Source organism: Antennarius striatus, chromosome 16 (genome assembly GCF_040054535.1).
Source record: "Antennarius striatus isolate MH-2024 chromosome 16, ASM4005453v1, whole genome shotgun sequence".
NCBI lineage: Eukaryota > Metazoa > Chordata > Actinopteri > Lophiiformes > Antennariidae > Antennarius > Antennarius striatus.
The window spans coordinates 18,063,676-18,082,834 of record NC_090791.1 but is presented as its reverse complement, the minus strand read 5'-3'; the positions used below and the strand labels follow the sequence as shown (position 1 = coordinate 18,082,834).

At 43.7% G+C, this 19,159-nt stretch overlaps 1 protein-coding gene across 1 annotated transcript; it reads right to left on the bottom strand.

The window, feature by feature from the left end:
• Positions 1-1,027: 1,027 nt before the first annotated feature.
• Positions 1,028-3,311, bottom strand: LOC137609420 (primary amine oxidase, liver isozyme-like). Its single transcript, XM_068336431.1, has 4 exons — positions 3,192-3,311; positions 1,723-1,889; positions 1,397-1,529; positions 1,028-1,303 (listed from the first exon to the last, which is right to left on the bottom strand). Exons 1-4 carry the CDS (start codon positions 3,279-3,281, stop codon positions 1,028-1,030), a joined length of 666 nt encoding a protein of 221 aa, XP_068192532.1. The 5' UTR covers positions 3,282-3,311.
• Between the last annotated feature and the right edge of the window lie 15,848 nt (positions 3,312-19,159).

Genomic DNA, 19,159 nt, shown 5'->3' with positions numbered 1-19,159 from the left:
CACACCACTGCTAGTTATATAAACAATGAGATTGTTGAACCAGGTAACAAGCATTTACTGAATAGCTAGATTTCAAATACTGTGTGACATATCCTTTTTGTCAGATTTGTGACAACGAGTCTTCAATTTTTATTTAATAATATTACACACTGCATAAATGTAATGTTAAAGTTTTGGTTTTCATAGAAACTGTTTAAATTGATAATTTGAATCATTAATGCTTCAAGCAAGAGGTGTATCACATTGAATTAATGTGTGAAAGAAGACAGTGAATGCTGGATAAAGATATGGACAGTCAGATCGATTCATGTACACTACAGTCCATTTATCATGTAAGGTTTATGACCTTGCAATGTTATGTTCTAAATGAATTTCAATTTCATCGCACCCACATGTGCATTTCAACAAATACTTTGTTCCATTGTAGTCTCCTCTTAAATCCAGTCTCTTGATCCACTTCCCAGCCGCTGGCCTCTGCAGATTGCAGACTTCCCAAAAAAATCTTGTCGTTAATAAAAATATCGTGGACACAAATGTAAGCAAAGAAAGACACTTGAACGGAAATAGTTTAGGCCTTTTTAGTAAACCTCAAAAACATTCCTACATGTGCATTGCCACAGAAATAAGGGATCTTCTTCACATGTACACTGTATATTCCTGTCAACTAAACCACACCATGGAGCCTAGAACTCCCTCTAACTTAATATACTGTAAGTATCTAAAGTCTCAGGATACTACACTGTCATTTTCCAGTCAAATATCAGTCAGTCAGTCCTACTAACATTTGATTAACGATATTACAGAAATGGCCTCAACTGAAAACACATTTACATTTAAAGAAAATAAATTTTAGGTGATCAATTATTTTATTACACATATTTAATTGTTTCTGTGACTCAATGTCTTTGCTCAATCTACTGAAGGCACTTTACTTTCTTCATTCTGTTCAAAATAACAAATCTCTTCATTTAAATTTGCTTCCAGCAATTTCCCCAGTTGTCCAATTACATAGATCCTCTCTCATGGTTTACTGGCCACCTTTCATAAAACTGTGGTAGGTGAATGGTTCCAGCACTGGAGTGCAGGTTTCCTGGGCCAGACAGGCCATCCTGTTGTGCTCACAGCTGTGCTCGGTACCTGGGCTGATGTACACACCATCGGTAGAGTGGATGGATGGTTCCTCTTCAAAATAGTTGTGGGGCCGCAACAGGACTCCACCACTGTTACCCACGGTTACTGTATTTGGAATGTCCTCTGAATGGGGGATGTGAAGGAAGCCAGTTGTTACCCAGGCAACCAGGTCCTACAGACAACAAAGAAATGGGAGGACTGAAGACACTACATTAAGTAGAAGCTATCATAATGTTTCCAAAGTAAAACCCCAGCCCATTCATACCTCATTTTCAATGTTTTCATTGTCTTCAATGTACTTGCTAAAGTCAACAGCTGGAGTCCACATATCATTCTGATTGAACAGACTACCACTGGCCTTCTCCAGGTCCTTCTGCTTAGTGATTGCTACCTTATACCTGGACAAGCAATATTAAGTAACATTCAGAGAAACAATCTATACGATGATACTGAGTATACTGGGACAGGCCAGATTATTAAGAAATACTTTTACTGAGTGTAAAGCACAAAATGATGACAAATATAAGATATATTGTCAAGTTCCTGTGACTTAAAGTCTATTATTCCATCTCATCATCACAGAGCCCTCACCTGGCCCAAGACAAGGCTCTCTCCTCGGGCTGGTTTTCTGGAATGTGGTCCCCAGCAAAGCTGGACACCTGCAACCTGTAGGAGCGCTGATGACCCCAACTATTTTTCTGTGTGCTAGCAATGTGGAGATAGCGAGGAATCTTGGCGTCATGTCGTAGAGCAGCCTCCTACGTGGTCAAACATACGATATGCGTTACAAGAATCAACTTATTATGTTCCTCTGTCTGTGTTCACATCTGATTTTAGTTCCAGTATTGGTTTAGTCTGTCTATTTGTAGTTTATTATTACATCAACCTCATATGCTCCATTTTTCCTAGGTTTTTTCTCCATTTTGATTGTACATTAACTCAGTCTCTCATTTCATTCCCTTCATTTCATCACTGTATCACATTTCTTCCCAGTCCTCTGTTTATTTAGTCTGTTTCTTAAATTCTATGTAAGTTCATCTGGTTTTCCTCCTGCTTGGCACCTTGGTTTCCACGGTAAAGATATGTCCTTGTTGCTTTGTTAATTCAGTATTTTTTCTTGCCTTTTGCCAGCTTTCCTTTAATATTTTCTTGATGCATCATTGACCATAAAAGATGTACTATTATTTTCCTTTTTGGACCTGTTGGAGAGGTCTGTAGGATCTTTCAGTTTTCTACCGGGATCAATTCAATATTTGTTCAGTTTTGTCACAGATTTATTTCTGATCCACTTCACAAATTAGATAGCTCCCTGCCAGCTGGCTAAATGCTAGTCCCAGCTCCAGATACAACTAGCGACTGGTCAGCTACTGCTAGTTGGCCAATTGCAAGCCTGATGACAAGAGATGAGTAAGTCTCCTTCCACCCATCTCACCTAGAAAAAAGCAATGCTTCCAATGCCTTACAGTTGTCTAGCTTTACAGCTCCAATGCTACCCAGTTTCTTAGCCACACCAGTGCCCCAGTATCATCAAGCTTTTACAGCTTCTTGGCTCTACAGAGACTAAGACTCTGTCAAACAGCTCGTGTCTAGAAAAGCACTACATGAATCTAATCCATTGTTATGGGGTGGCAGTGGCTCAGCGGTAGAACGGAGCCTTGCAGAGCCTTGCAGACAGATCGCCCCAGCCATCGGTGGATCGAATCCCACTCCCGCCATGATATCACCGGAGTGTGAGCTGACGGTGGGAGGTGTCAGTTCACCTCCCAGCCACTGCCGAGGCGCTCTTGAGCAAGGCGCCGTCCCCCTGACAAGCTGCTCAATTTGGGGTGCGTTCCAGAAGCCGCTGCCCGTCACTCTGCCTCCCAATGTGTGTAGTTTGTTGTGTGTGTATTAACTGCATGCTTACAGGCCCCCTTGTGTGCTGTGTTCAGTGGGCCTGTGTACTGTTACAAACTAACACAGAATGTATATACTGTATACCTGAGAGACAATGTAATTTAACTTTGTGGGATTAATAAAGTGTACTTCTTCTTCTTCTAAATACTAAAGTCATGCTTCACCTGCTCAGTTTGAAGTTGCTTTTCCACCACCTTAGGAATCATTGCATGACGTTCAGGCATCCAGGGCACTGAGATGTTTACAAACTCCATGTCTTTTGTCTGGAACACATTCTTCACTCCTGGAAAAGGAACAGGTTAATCCACTACATTTTAGTTTCACCTCCGAAAATTATTTATAGTTCGATGGCCTATAAAATAAAATATGTTTTTAAAATACATTTTGAAATTCTCTATATTTCATATACCCACCTAAAACATCAAGATCCACTTTGAAGTTGATAAAATGGGTGTGAATATTACCAGTGACATTCTCTGCCACTTGGTGACCGAATGGAAAATTTTCCTTCAATGCAACGGAAGAGGTAATATAACCAGTGGCATGAACTTTAGCTTCCACTGAGCCAGTCTGGTAGAAGATGAAATCCCACATGTAGTCATAGTTTCCAATGGTAGTGATTGTCCTGAAAACTAAGGCACTATTCCCTAATCCTCCATAACTGTTGTGGAAAATCTCTGAGAAATGCCTCCGGAGTGGACCGCTCATGTCATGTTCAAAAACACAAATTGAATTCCTGATTTGACGTGGAACACCAGTGTCAAAAAAATGGAAGGTGTCAATGTAGGTGGCTGAATAAGGACAATCCACCCCTCTGACCAGCTCAGAGGCTAACCGGCCAATGCCCAAGCTACCATCAACAAATTTTGTGAGCATCAATGCTGGGTTGATTGACCCATAGACTGACATGGCCTCTTGAACACTTAACTCGTAAATGATCCTCTCCCCTCTAAAACGAACATCAAAAATTCTCATGCCACTGAGCATATTCAGACCAAAAGCAAAGCTCCAATCAAGGTATACTATGTGATTGTTCTTCACACTGAACCGCTTTCCATGTATATAAAATTGTTGGGGTCCGACGCCCGTCGGTTTCTGCTTGGGTTTGAGTGATGCATAATTTGGTACAAGTCTGGAGATGACTTTTGTCACATTTCCTGCCTCATATTGTTCCTTGAGTTCCAATAAGCTATCAAAATACTGACCATTATAAAATACCTTAATGACATGCCAGGACAAATGGTTAATGCTTTGATGATTTAGTAATATTTCAAAACTCAATGGGTGGACGAAAAGTCCTTCCTGATTTCGACACAGAGAAAGCCATGACTGCCTGTCCCCTGACTTTAGTCCTCTGGGCATGCTTTCTAATAACTTAACATCTTCTAATTTCTCAATATCAAAACTCTCCTTCAGCAGCTGAGTGACTGGCTGAAGTCTGTCCCGCAAGAACATTTCAAAAAGAGTGTACTCCCCAAAGGTCACTGGACGTGCGGTGAAAGGTATCTCCCTCTTGTATCTCTCAAAGGTGACATCTCGGTGGTAGACTGGATTTGGCAGAGGACCCACTATATACTCTGTAATGTTGTTCTTACTACCATGAAAAACTACTGCAGTTGCTTCTCTTACTGGTTTTGGTCCATTAACATCCAGATATTGCAGAATGTCCAGTTTTTTTGGCAGGGAGAGGTCGATCAGGTACAAGTAGTCGGCTGAAGGAGGTGCTCCGGGTTCATAAGTGATGTTCATTCCTTGGATCTTGGACATATAGTCACGCACTTGTAGAAGTTCTTCCACTGAGAGATCGGCAAAAACGGTGCTGCGCTCATTGTGCACCACAGATTGGACTGATTTTACCTTTTGCAAGGGGCATTCCGGAGTGTGTTGAGTGTTGAGCCATATCAGAACAAAGTTAGCGATCAATGAAGCAACAACTAAAAGACCCAGAAGGCATTTTAGGACAATGGAAAGAGTTTGAGAGACCATTTCTCCTCACTTGCAGCCAGCAATGGTTATGGCTGAGTAAATGGAATTGTAGGTGTTAACAGATGCTCTGTAAAGGGGTGGAGTTAGTGATTTCAAAGACTGCTTTTACTACAATTAACCCTGATAAGAGCAATAGTGCCATTGTTTAACCCTTTGGTGGAACTTGTTCCTTTTTTTTTACACAATGCAATTCTAGACACGATTAACACCAAGAGTATCATTGGTTACCTGCGCGGTGAACGGTTGTGTCAACAGGACAGCAAAAAGACGCCACTTTCGATTAAATTCACTGTGGAATTAATAACAACTTTAGTTTTTATTAATTCCACACAGACCAATAGTAATAAATGGTGGTTAGCTCAATGCTAACATAATATGTACAATCCCATTGACGGGCTAGCGCGTTAGCTACCTTCCCAGAAGGTATTCTAAAAAACGACAGGTCCTTGTCTTCGGTCTTTTTGCTGTTCTGTTGACAACCGTTCACCGCGCAGGTAACAATGATAACAATGATACATTTGGTGTCAATCGCATCTAGAATTGCATTGTTTCTTATGGCTGCTAAGCTATTTTGGTCAACTATGATGTATGACGCCCACGTGACCACTGAATGCGGAAGCTGCTACGGCGCAGATTTTAAGCTTTTTTGACCAAACGGATGATGCTACACACATTAAAAAAATCTTCTAAATTTCACAATGATGAATAACATATATTCCACTTAAAATTAGCTTTACTGTCCCTTTAAGGGTGCGCCACTCGACCTCCCTCCCAGTACATGCCCACAGGTCCCATCTGTGTGTGTGTGTGTGTGTGTGTGTGTGTGTGTGTGTGTGTGTGTGTGTGTGTGTGTGTGTGTGTGTGTGTGTGTGTGTGTGTGTGTGTGTTACAGGGCCTGTGCACACTGTACCTGTACGTATATGACTGTGTGATTAACTAACCGTGTGCTAGAGTGAGTTTTTAATTTCCCTTTGGGGATTATTAAAGTGTATTAAATAAAACAAGTTTTAAAAAAAATTAAACGTATATACATAATTCAGTTTCACCAGTTTTTATTTTTGGTGAGAGTTGACACAGGGTAATTCTTTTTCTACAGTTGACCAAATAAATGTGCTACATACAAGTGTGGAGGAAAGTGCAAATTAAGGCCAGGTAAGATCAAACATATAAAAGAAGCAAAAAGCACAATAAGTAGAGCACTCTTTGGAGTTCACCACTGCTTTTATTGTTTTTACTGTGGTTCACCGGAGTCCCAACATTTTGAAAGGGCATTATAAACTTCTCCAGATTGATAGCTCTTAATAAATTTCTTTCTTTCCCCTGAATTTCTTTACATCTTGGCATATTTCTAGATTTTGATGATCTTTTGATCTACTTCACTTTGTTAGGCAGATCCTTTGATTTCTTGATCGAGAACAGGTGTGGCAGTAATCTGATCTGGCTGTTGCTCGAAAAATTTGAGTCAGGGGTGATGAACCACAGTTAAGTAAGGTTTTAACAGGGGGGTAGACACTTTTTCACACAGTGCCATGTGGGTTTGGATTTTTGTCTCCCTTAGAAATAAAAAAGAATGATCAAAAACTACATTTTGTGTTTGTTTGTGTTGTCTTTGACTAATATTTACATGTTTTCGATGACCTGAAGGGTTTGTGTGACAAACCTGCAAAGAAATAAGAGAACAGGAAGGGGACAAACAATTTTTCACACCATTGCCAGGTATATAAACAACAATTAAGATTGCTGAACCAGGTGACAAGCATTCACTGAATAACTTAAGTTTCAAATATTGTGTGACATTTTCTTTTTGTCAGGTTTGTCACAATTTAATAATATTACATAATGTATTAATGTTATATGAAAGTTTTGGTGTTGGTAGAAACTGGTTAAATTGATGACATGAATTGTTAAGGCTTCTAATAAGGGGTGTATCACAATGAATGAATGTGTGAAAAGATGAATGCTTGATAAAGATCTGCACAGTCAGGTTGACTAAGGTACAGAACAGTCCATTTACCAAGTAACATTTATCAACTTGTAATTCAAGTTTATAACGTTACGCACGACATGATTTCAATAAACATGAATTGTGCCGCCGTCAAAAGTTGAGCATTTACCAAGGCAGTTATTATTATTAGCCTTGAACAGTGTCAGTAGGTGTGTTAAGCAACTTATTGACACAATGTGACTATTGTGACAGGGCAAGGACAAAAGAGAGAGACAGAGAGTGGCACATAAGCCAGATAGAATTTGCAGTCCAAATTACACTGTAGTTGCTGAAGTGGGGGCGGGATTCCAGCCCTTTGGATTTCCTGTCTTCGATACTTGTTCCTCACCTGTCAAGTAGAAGCACAAAGACAGCAGCAGTATCTTGCAAGCATTTGAAAAGTCTAATTTAATATTAGTAGGAAAAGGAAAGAAAGAAGCTCCAAAGTAATTGAAGTAACTCCTTTAAAAGGAGAGACAAAGAAAATGCCCTCAGCAGTCCAGGCCTATAGCAGCTTATCTCTTGAAATCTGTGTTGTTTCTAATTGTCGCAGCTTTATCAAGGAGGAGGGTTTTTAGTCTACTCTTTAATAAGCTAAGTGTGTCTGCCCTCCAGACCGAGGCCGGGAGATTGTTCCTCCTCCTGTTCTGACGGGTTACCAGAAACCCTGAATTCTCAGATCGAAGAGCTCTGGGAGGGTGACACACTTCGATGAGATCCTCAATGTAAGACGGAGCCTTTACAGTGAAGGGCTTTGTAGGTGATCGTCTTCTTCTTCTTTTCCTTTTGGCTTTTCCCTTCAGGGATCGCCACAGCGAATCAGTTACCTCTATCTAACCCTGTCTTCTGCTTCCTCTTCTCTCACACCAACTACCTTCATGTCCTCTTTCACTAAATCCATAAACCTCCACTTTGTTCTTCCTCTTGCCTCCTGCCTCGCAGTTCAAAACTCAGCATCCTTCTACCAATATATTCACCATCTCTCCCCTGGACATGTCCAAACGACCATGTCTCCAAGACCTCTAACATGTCCCTCTGATTTATAGCTTTATAGGTGATCATGAGGATTTTTATTTTTATTCTCGATTTAATCAGGAGCCAGTGTAAGGATGCCAGGACAGGAGAGATGTGCTCTCTCCTCCCAGTTCAAGTAAGTAGGTGGGCAGCTGTATTCTGATCTACTGTGCCTTGCGAAAGTATCGGCCCAACAAGAACTTTTCAACATTTTGCCACATTTCAGTCTTCCAATTTTAAGATAACAAACTGAAAATATTTTTTAAGAATCAACATGTGACACACTATCATGAATTGGAACCAAATTTATTCAACATTTTATATTGTGTTTACAAATAAAAAACAAAAAAAAATAGGACATGTAAAAGTATTGGCCCCCTTTGAGTTAATACTTTGTACAACCTCCTTTTGCTGCGATCACAGCCGCAAGTCTTTTTGGGTATGTCTCTATAAGTTTTGCACATCACGAGAAAGAAATATTTGCCCATTCCTCCTTATGAAACAGCTGGAGATCGTTTATGCACAGCAATTCTCAGATCTTCCCAAAGATGCTCTATTGAATTGAGGTCTGGACTTTGGCTTGGTCATTCTAGTTTTAAACCATTCCATTGTAGATTTAGCTTTATGTTTAGGATCGTTGTCCTGTTGGAAGGTGAACCTCCGCCCCATCGTCAGGTCTTTTGCAAACTCCAACAGATTTTCTGCCAGAATCGCCCTGTATTTGCCTCCATCCATCTTCCAATCAACTCTACCGATCTTCCCAGTCCCTGCTGAATAAAGGCAACCCCAGAGCATGTTGCTGCCACCACCATGTTTGACAGTGGGGATGGTGTTCTCAGGGTGATGTACAGTGTTGCTCTTACGCCAAACGTAACGTTTCGCATTCAGCCCAAAAAGTTTGATTTTGGTCTCATCTGACCAGAGCACCTTGTTCCACATGTCTCCCATGTGGCGTCTTGCAAACTCCAAACGGGCCTTTTTATGCCACTCTTCCATAAAGGCCAGATTTATGCAGAGTACAACTAATGGTTGTCTTATGGAAAGATCATCCCAGCTCAGCTGTGTACGTCTGCAGGTAATCCAGCGTGATCATGGGCCACTTGGTTTCTTCTCTGCTTAGTTTCCTCCTTGTTTGGGCTGAAAGTTTAGAGGGACAGCCAGGACTTGGTAGGTTTGCAGTGGTTTAATGCTCTCTCCATTTTGATATTATTGCTCGGACAGTGCTCCGGCAGATGGTTAAATATTGTGAAATCTTCTTGTATCCCATTCCTGCTTTGAAGTTTTCCACAACTTTATCCTGGACCTGCCTGGTGTGTTCTTCGGTTTTCGTGATGCTGTTTGTTCTCCAGTGTTCCTTTCACAGAGGTCAGAGACCATCACAGAGCAGGTGCATTTAAACTGAGACCAAATGACACACAGGTGCACTCTGTTTGACATTGTTAGTCATTTAGGTCAACATTGGACCATTCATAAGTTGTCACGGAACTTCTGGAGTCAGTTGGATGAGCTGAGAGAACAGGGGGCCAATAATTTTGCACATCCTACTTTTCAGTTTTTTGTTTGTAAACACAAGATAAAATGTTGAATAAATTTCGTTCCACTTCACGATTGTGTCTAACATGTTGTTGATTCTTAAAAAATATTTTCAGTTTGTTATCTTTAAGTTTGAAGCCTCAAATGTGTCAAAATGTCAAAAAGTTCTTGGGAGGCCAATATTTTTGCAAGGCACTGTAACTGTCCTAATGGAGGAGCTGAACAGCCCGATAATAAGGAAGTGCAGTAATCCAATCTAGAAGTAACAAAGGCATGAATTATTTTTTTCTGTGTCTTTAAAGGATAAGAAATTTCTAATTTTAGCATAAATAAAATAAGGCTGTCCGAGACACAGACTTAATACAAGAGTCAAAGGCAGCATAGGGCGTGAGGCGGGGGACACTCCGGGCAAGACACCAGTGCACCGCGGAGCCACACAACCATGCACACACACTCATTCCTACCAAACAACCACCAAACAACTGCATGCTTTTAGAGGTGGGAGGATGCTGGAGAACCCGGAGAGAACCCACACAGACACGGGGGGAGCATGCTAACTCCGCACAGAGCGGGACTCGAACCCGGGTCCGCCATGTTCTGAGGCGGCAGCGCTGCGCCACCGTGCCGCCTGCCCCTGAGGCAGATCTCTAATTTAGTTAGTTGATAATAGTTGTTTTAATTGATAAGTATAATTGGGTATCATCTGAATGAAAGTGAAAATTAATGTTATGCTTTCTTATAATATTTCCCATATTTTACTATTTTCTCAATAGTAACGTAAATAAATTAGAACCAAGGCAGTCACAGACTGTACATCCCGCGTTTTAGTTGTTTAAATAAATTAAACAACTAAAACGACATGTCCACACCAGTTCATCTTTCCCCCAGAATGAGAGAATAAATTAGCTCCATAAAATGCTTCTTTATAAAAGAAATTAGATTTACAACTGCACACCTCATCAACACAGCATAAAGACAGGGCACTTGAAGAAGAGAAAATATCTCCAGAATAAGACAGCTTCTTGCTGTAGCACCCTTATCCCTCCTACCCTGACCTACTTCTCCTTGCATAGGTCAAACATCAAAGCTAGTGCTCTGACCTACTGTCATTGATCAAAGCACTAGCTTTGATCTATGGTCTTACACTGGCTTTCTCCCTCATCTTTCTATCTTACCCGGTTCCTGAGTGTACAAAGGTTGAATTTTGACCTTGACCTACTTTTCTCAAGGTCAAGGTCATCATCTCATTTTCATCCCCTTTGCCGCCCGAGTAATGTGTTCTTGTTTCACCTTTCTATGACAATCACAATACATCATTGCTTTGAAGCGAGATGTAATTAAACAGTATTGGCCCCAGAACAGATCCTTGAGGTACTTCAAAGGTAAGAGTCTCTCAATCTGATGATTTATTATTAACATGGACAAACTGAAATCTGTCGGATGGATATGACATAAACTAGTTTAATGCCGAGATTTTAATGCCCACGTCATCTTCTGTCCTCCTGAGAAGAATATTATGATCAACAGTATCGAATGCTGAACTCAGGTCTAATAAAACTAAAACAGATATAAGAAATTTGTCTGAAGCTATTAAAAGGTCATTTGTAACTCGTAGCGGTGCCGTCTCCATACTGTAGTTTTTTTCTAAAACCTGACTGAAAATGATGAAACAAATGATTCTCCAACAGATAGTCATGTAGCTGTTTGGCCACTACCTTCTGTAGAATCTTAGATAGAAGATGCAGGTTGGACATCGGCCTGTAGTTTGAGAAGAGGCTAATATCTAGGTAGCCAGCTACCTCATTGTGCGTGTATCAATGTTATATCAAAGTTTTAGTTTTAGTAGAAACTGTTTAAATTGATGGCTTGAATTGTTGATGCTTTTAGCAAGAGGTGTATCACATTGAATTAATGTGTGAAAGAGGACAATGAATGCTGGAGAAAGATCTGCAGTCAGGTCGACTCAGGTACACTACAGTCCATTTATCATGTAACGTTTATGACCTTGCAATTCAAATTTATAGCATGTTATGTACTAAATAAATTTCAATGAACATGAATTGCCGCCATCAAAAGTTGATCATTTACCAAGGCAATTTGTATTATTAGCTTTGAACAGTGTCAGTGGGTGTGTTTAGCAATCACTTGAAAGAATGTGACAATAAATCAGAGATTTCTGAGTAGGTTATCAGTCATACAGTTGGAGGTAAATCAAGTTAAAAAAAGAAAATTACTGAACTTGCTTTAGATTGGTTCACCTCTCATCCAAGAGGCTTATTCAGTTCTGGCTACCTGTTAGAATCCAGATACTTAACTCTTAAACCCCTGACCTACTGTGGCTGTTTTTTTGTGCCTTTGATACTTGTCTCTAGATACCACATTAATACCATGCCTGGTATTGTTATCTTTAGCACAACTTCAGCTATATGAGGAGATAGTTATTATTTCCGTATAACTTAATATATTTACATATTGGGCCAAAATAGACATCCATCCATCCATCCATCCATCCATCTTCTTCCGCTTATCTGGGGTCGGGTCGCGGGGGCAGCAGCTTAAGCAGGGAAGCCCAGACTTCCCTCTCCCTAGCCACTTCGTCCAGCTCCTCCGGGAGAATCCCAAGGCGTTCCAAGGCCAGCCGGGAGACATTGCCTCTACAACGTGTCCTGGGTCGTCCCCGGGGTTTCCTCCCGGTAGGACGTGCCCGGAACACCTCACCAGGGAGGCATCCAGGAGGCATCCTAACCAGATGCCCTAGCCACCTCATCTGGCTCCTCTCGATGTGGAGAAGCAGCGGCTCGACTCTGAGTCCCTCCCGGATGACCAAACTTCTCACCCTATCTCTAAGGGAGATCCCGGACACCCTGCGGAGGAAACTTATTTCGGCCGCTTGTATCCGGGATCATGTTCTTTCAGTCACGACCCACAGCTCGTGACCAAAGATGAGGGCAGGAATGTAGATCGACCGGTAAATCGAGAGCTTTGCCGTTCGGCTCAGCTCCTTCTTCACCACGACGGACCGATACAGAGTCCGCATCACTGCAGACGCTGCACCGATCCGCCTGTCGATCTCCCATTCCATCGTACCCTCACTCGTGAATGAGAGCCCGAGATACTTGAACTCCTCCACTTGGGGCAGGATCTCATCCCCAACCCGGAATGGGCACTCCACCCTTTTCCGATTGAGGACCATGGTCTCAGATTTGGAGGTGCTGATTCTCATCCCAATTGCTTCACACTCGGCAGCGAACCACTACAGTGAGAGTTGTAGATCACAGCTTGATGAAGCAAACAGCACCACGTCATCTGCAAAAAGCAGAGACGCAATACTGAGTCCACCAAACCGGACACCCTCAATGCCTTGGCTGCGCCTAGAAATTCTGTCCATAAATGTTATGAAAAGAATCGGTGACAAAGGGCAGCCTTGAGTCATCACCTTATCGTGGTGGAGGGGATTGTGTGTCCCAATGATCCTAGGAGCTAAGTTGTCTGGGTCTTTCTGCACCTGGCAGGGTCACCCATGGCAAATAGTTCCTAGGTGAGGGACCAGACAAAGGACAGCTCACAGACCCCTAATGATGAATACGAACAATGGACCATGTTTTGGACCCTTGCCCGGACGCGGGTCACCGGGGCCCCCCTCTGGAGCCAGGCCTGGAGGTGGGGCTCGAAGGCGATTGTCTGGTGGCCGGGCCCGCACCCATGGGGCCCGGTTGGGCGCAGCCCGAAAGGACAACGTGGGTCCCCCTTCCCATGGGCTCACCACCTGTGGGAGGGGCCATAGGGGTCGGGTGCATTGTGAGCTGGGCGGTAGCCGAAGGAGGGGACTTTGGCAATCTGATCCCCGGCTACAGAAACTGGCTCTTGGGACGTGGAATGTCACCTCTCTGGCAGGGAAGGAGCCCGAGCTGGTGTGAGAGGTCGAGAAGTTCTGACTAGATATGGTCGGGCTCACCTCCACACACAACTTGGGTTCTGGTACCAGTCTTCTCGAGAGGGGTTGGACTCTCTTCCATTCTGGAGTTGCCCATGGTGAGAGACGCCGAGCAGGTGTGGGTATACTTATAGCCCCCCAGCTTGGCGCCTGTACATTGGGGTTCACCCCGGTGGACGAGAGGGTAGCTTCCCTCTGCCGTCGGGTGGGGGGACGGGTCCTGACAGTTGTTTGTGCTCATGCACCAAACAGCAGTTCAGAGTACCCACCCTTTTTGGAATCCTTGGAGGGGGTGCTGGAAAGCGCTCCCACTGGGGACTCCATCGTTCTGCTAGGGGACTTCAATGCTTACGTGATCAATGACAGTGAAACCTGGAATTGGGAGGTGATTGGGAGGAACGGCCCCCCCGATCAGAACCCGAGTGGTGTTCTGTTGTTGGACTTCTATGCTCATCACGGACTGTCCATAACAAACACCATGTTCAGACAAAAGGGTGTCCATATGTACACTTGGCACCAGGACACTCTAGGCCGCAGTTTGATGATTGACTTTGTGGTGGTGTCATCGGACTTGTGGCAGCATGTCTTGGACACTCGGGTGAAGAGAGGGGCGGAGCTGTCAACTGATCACCACCTGGTGGTGTCTTGGCTCCAATGGTGGGGGAAGATGCCGGTCCGACCTGGCAGACCCAAACTTATTGTGAGGGTCTGCTGGGAACGCCTGGCGGAATCCCCTGTCAGAGGGAGTTTCAACTCCCACCTCCGGCAGAACTTCACCCACGTCCCGGGGGGAGGCGGGTGATTGAGTCTGAGTGGACCATGTTCTCCATTGTCGAGGCAGCCAACCACAGATGTGGCCCTAAGGTGGTCAGTGCCTGTCGTGGCGGCAATCCCCGAACCTGTTGGTGGACACCAGCGGTAAGGGATGCTGTCAAGCTGAAGAAGGACTCCTGAGGCAGCTGATGGGTACCGGCTGGCCAAGCGGAATGCAGGTTTGGTGGTTGCTGAGGCAAAAACTGGGACATAGGAGGAGTTCGGTGAGGCCTTGGAGGACAACTTCCAGATGGCTTCGAGGAAGTTCTGGTCCACCATCAGACATCTCAGGAGGGGGAAGCAGTGTAGCATCAACACTGGGTATAGTGGGGATGGGGCGCTGCTGACCTCAACTCAGAACGTTGTTACTCGGTGTGGAGAATACTTTGAAGACTTCCTCAATTCCACTGACACGCCTTCCTGTGAGGAAGCAGAGTCTGGGTTCTCTGAGATGGGCTCTCCTTTCTCTGGGGTTGAGGTCACCGAGGTGATTAAAAAGCTCCTCGGTGGCAGGGTCCCGGGGGTGGATGAGTTCTTAAAGGCTCCGGATGTTGTGGGGCTGTCCCGGTTGACACGCCTCTACAACATCGCGTGGACATTGGGTACAGTGCTTCTGGATTGGCAAACTGTGGTGGTGGTCCCCCTTTTTAAGAAGGGGGACCGGAGAGTGTGTTCCAACTACAGGGGGATCACACTCCTCAACCTCCCTGGCAAGGTCTGTTCAGGGTTTCTGGAGAGGAGGGTCCGTCGGGAAGTCGAATCTCGGATTCAAGAGGAGCAGTGTGGTTTTTGCCCTGGCCGTGGAACAGTGGACCAGCTCTACACCCTCTGCAGGGTCCTTGAGGAGGCATGGGAGTTCGCCCAACCAGTCTACTTGTGTTTTGTGGACTTGGAGAAGGCGTTCGACCGTGTTCCTCGGGGGGTTCTGTGGGGGGTGCTTCGGGAGTATGGGGTACCGAGCCCCTTGATAAGGGCTGTTCTGTTCCTGTACAACCGATGTCAGAGTTTGGTCCGTATTGCCGGCAGTAAGTCGGATTAGTTTCCAGTGAGGGTTGGACTCTACCAAAATAGACATACACAGTTAAAATGGAAAATGGAAATGGAAAATGGAAAATTTGAATTTCATTGCACATAAATACCAAAAACATACTCATCAAATTGATTTTGAACTCCAAAAAGGTTGCCTTAGGCTTCTAACATAGCTATATACTGTTTGTGTAACTTTGTATTGTGTTTACAAATAAATTAAAGAGTAAAAATGATGGTTATTTACCTTTTAACTCCTGTCCTCCTGTGTTTTTTGCCCTCTTTGGTTCATGCGCTCCTTCCTCAACATGCCGAACAACAGAGTGAATTCCAGTCCTCCTTTTGACCTTCTCCAACCACCCACGCAATGCCTTAAAGTCCATAAACTTCTGTTTGTTTTAATAATGTGGTGATTGTAGATGCATTATGGCCATATTCTTTGGTAAGATCAACCAAACGCATCCATTTTTCATGCTTTTCTATTATCTCTTGTTTTGTTTGTACGGACGAAAAAACTCTTTTCTTTGTGTTTTCGACCTGACCCACAGTGGAGACTTTTATACAAACCTCCCCTCAAGAAAAAAAACAGCTGACCTCCAGTGGAGGATTTCACATGGTGCCATCGGTTCCAATGCTTTTATCTTTGTTTTTACCCCTACGGTGTCCAGCCAGTGTCCCTTCTGTCCCCTTCGTGAAACAGTCTTTCATGCTTTCAGTGAGTGTGGGAGATTTGCAGTGCCCTCACTCTTCTAACAAATGTTTTTAATTTGTTCAGCGAAAATTGTAGTATCAGGAAATTCATCTACGGTGCTAGGTACAATAAATCGAATCAGAGAAAGTGGCAGCTTCTAAATTTTATCTCTGGAGAGCCAAAACTCGCAATGTGACCAGGAAGAGGAGAATTGAAAACAATACTGTTCAAGAAGCAGCTACTGTTTTTTGCTGTAACATCAGATGCCGCTTAAAACTAGAATTTGATTTCTATAGAATGACAAAAGACCTGAATAACTTTAGGAACATCTGGTGTTACAAAAATGTCCTATCCACTTTAGTTAATGACAACCTCACTTTTGCAAACTTCCTGTTATAATGCACTAATTTTTAAATTGTATTTCCTTTTGTTTATTGGTGTTTAGTGTTTTTGAGTGTTTATTGTTTTTGAAGTTTCATCTAATGAAAAGTGTTCTAAATGTTCTAAATGTGATTAAAGTGTTTTTGCAAAAATAAAAAATAAAAAATTTTCTCCATCACTTTCTTGGGGTCTGTCAAGGTTCGCTTAGTAGGATGGAAACTCCGGACCCGTTTAGCAAAATATTGCATTTTATTCCATGTCGTTCAGTTACCGTGTAAAAACTAAACATTCTCCTGAAGAGCTCCTCACGGAGGCATCTTCTTGACACATCCTCTCTGCTCTGGCGAGCTCCCCCCCACCTGAGCCACGCCTGCCCTTTATCGTTTCCCCACAGGTGCTTTAATCAACTCCCCACACCCAGACAGAAACTAATAACCCACTTAAATATACTACAGCTTAAACTCTATTGAAAGGGATGTTATGATATATAGAAACGTTATCAACAGAATAAGAATGAAAATTATGCATAAATTGATTGGCCAATCAAAGATCAAAATAAGCTACCGTAGTCCTTTAAATACACAAACTAATTTCCCAACTTATAAATCTAAATAACAAATACATCAACCCTACAAAGTCTCCATTATGCAACATAATATCAACATAATACAAAATATACATACAAAGTATGTTTGTGTGTCCTTGTGTACAGGTGTGGATGAGTGCTTGTGTGGATGCGTGTATGAGAGTTATACTGACATGGCGCCAGGCCCATGGTAAACTCCCATTACATTTCCCACCCCGTCAGCTAACTCGGAGCCTGGGTTCCGAGACAAATAATCAGCCACCACATTGGCTGATCCTGATCTGTGTCTGACCTCGAACCGGTAAGGCTGAAGGGTCAGGTACCATCTGGTGACACGATCATTGCCGTCTTTCATTTGCAGCAGCCACCTTAGAGCCCTATGATCAGTCTCCACGATAAACTGACGCCCGAGAAGGTAATATCTGAGGCTCTCTAAAGCCCACTTAAGAGCCAGGCACTCCTTCTCTATTACTGAATACCGCATTTCATGTGGCTTTAACTTGCGGCTGATGAAAAGAACTGGCTTCTCTTGTCCTGACTCTCCCTGTGCTAATACAGCCCCAAGACCCACCTGAGAAGCATCAGTCTGTACAACAAAGTCTTTTGAAAAGTCCGGACTTGCCAACACCGGGTGGCTACATATCACTTCTTTAAGCCGGTGGAATGCCACCTCACACTCCTTAGTCCAACGGAAGGGTCTTTTGTCTTTTGTTTTCGTCAGTTCAGTCAATGGATAGGCAAGGTCTGCAAAATCCGGCACAAATCGACGGTACCAGCCAATGAGGCCCAGAAAAGACCTCACTGCATTCCGTGTTTGAGGAACTGGACAGTTCTGAACTGCTGCCACCTTATCCACCTGTGGTCGCAATCCATCAGGACCAATGCTGTAGCCTAGATACTGGACCTCCTTTCGTGCAATGGCACACTTCGAACCATTAACTGTTAGCCCAGCTTGCTGAATTCGCTCTAGGACAGTGTCGAGGTGATGCAGGTGCTGCTTCCATGATCGACTGTAAACAATCACATCATCCAAGTATGCTGCTGCAAACTCCTCACAGCCCCGCAACACCTTGTCCATCATCCGCTGGAATGTTGCTGGCGCCCCCTGAAGACCAAATGGCATGGTAGTAAATTCAAAGAGCCCAAAGGGTGTCCTAAAGGCAGTGAGTGGTCTTGCTTCTTTGGCTAGCGGTACCTGCCAATAACCTTTACTAAGTTCCAAAGTAGACAAGAATCGGGCAGGACCTAGCCGGTCCAATAGGTCATCAATACGAGGAAGGGGATAACAATCAAAACGGGAAACGCTGTTTACTTTCCTGAAGTCCTCACACGGGCGCATGTCTCCACTTTTCTTTGGTACTAGCACCATGGGACTGCTCCAAGCACTTTCTGAGGGCACTATCACCCCCAACCGCAGCATAGCATCCACTTCCTCTTTTAAGGTGCCTAACAAGCGTTCTGGAATACGATACATGTGTTGCCGGATTGGTGTGGGGTCCTGCAGATGGATGTTATGCTCCACCACTGAAGTCAGCCCTGGTTTCTTGGTGAACATTCCAGGTCTATTTAACACCTGCTCGACCTCTGCCCTTCTCTCATCCAACAGATGACAAAGGTTTGGCCTGGACTCTTCCTCTTTATCAGAGGGAAAACACCCCTCTGTGATTTCTTCATCCTCTACTTTACATATCATCCCAACAGTCTGCTTTCTCTCTCTCCATGCCTGGAGGAGGTTCACGTGGAATATTTGATTAGCCCTCCCTCTTTTCTCCATGTTAACTTCATAAGTAACAGGCCCCACTTTACGTACCACTTCAAATGGGCCCTGCCACTTTGCGAGCAGCTTGTGTTCTGAGGAGGGCAGTAGCAATAACACCTTCTGGCCAGGTGCATACTCCCTGACTCTGCTGTGGCGGTCATACCACCCTTTTTGGACTTTTTGGGCTTCAGCCATGTTCTCTTTCACCATCACTGCATATTGGGCCAATTTTTCTCTCATTTGGAGGACATAAGAGATCACATTTTTGGGGCTGGCAGTCGATGGCTCCTCCCATGTCTCTTTCAATACATCCAAGGGCCCTCTGACCACTTTTCCATATAACAGTTCAAATGGAGAAAACCCAGGAGAAGCTTGTGGCACTTCCCTGTATGCAAAAAGGAGGTATGGAAGCCAGGCATCCCAGT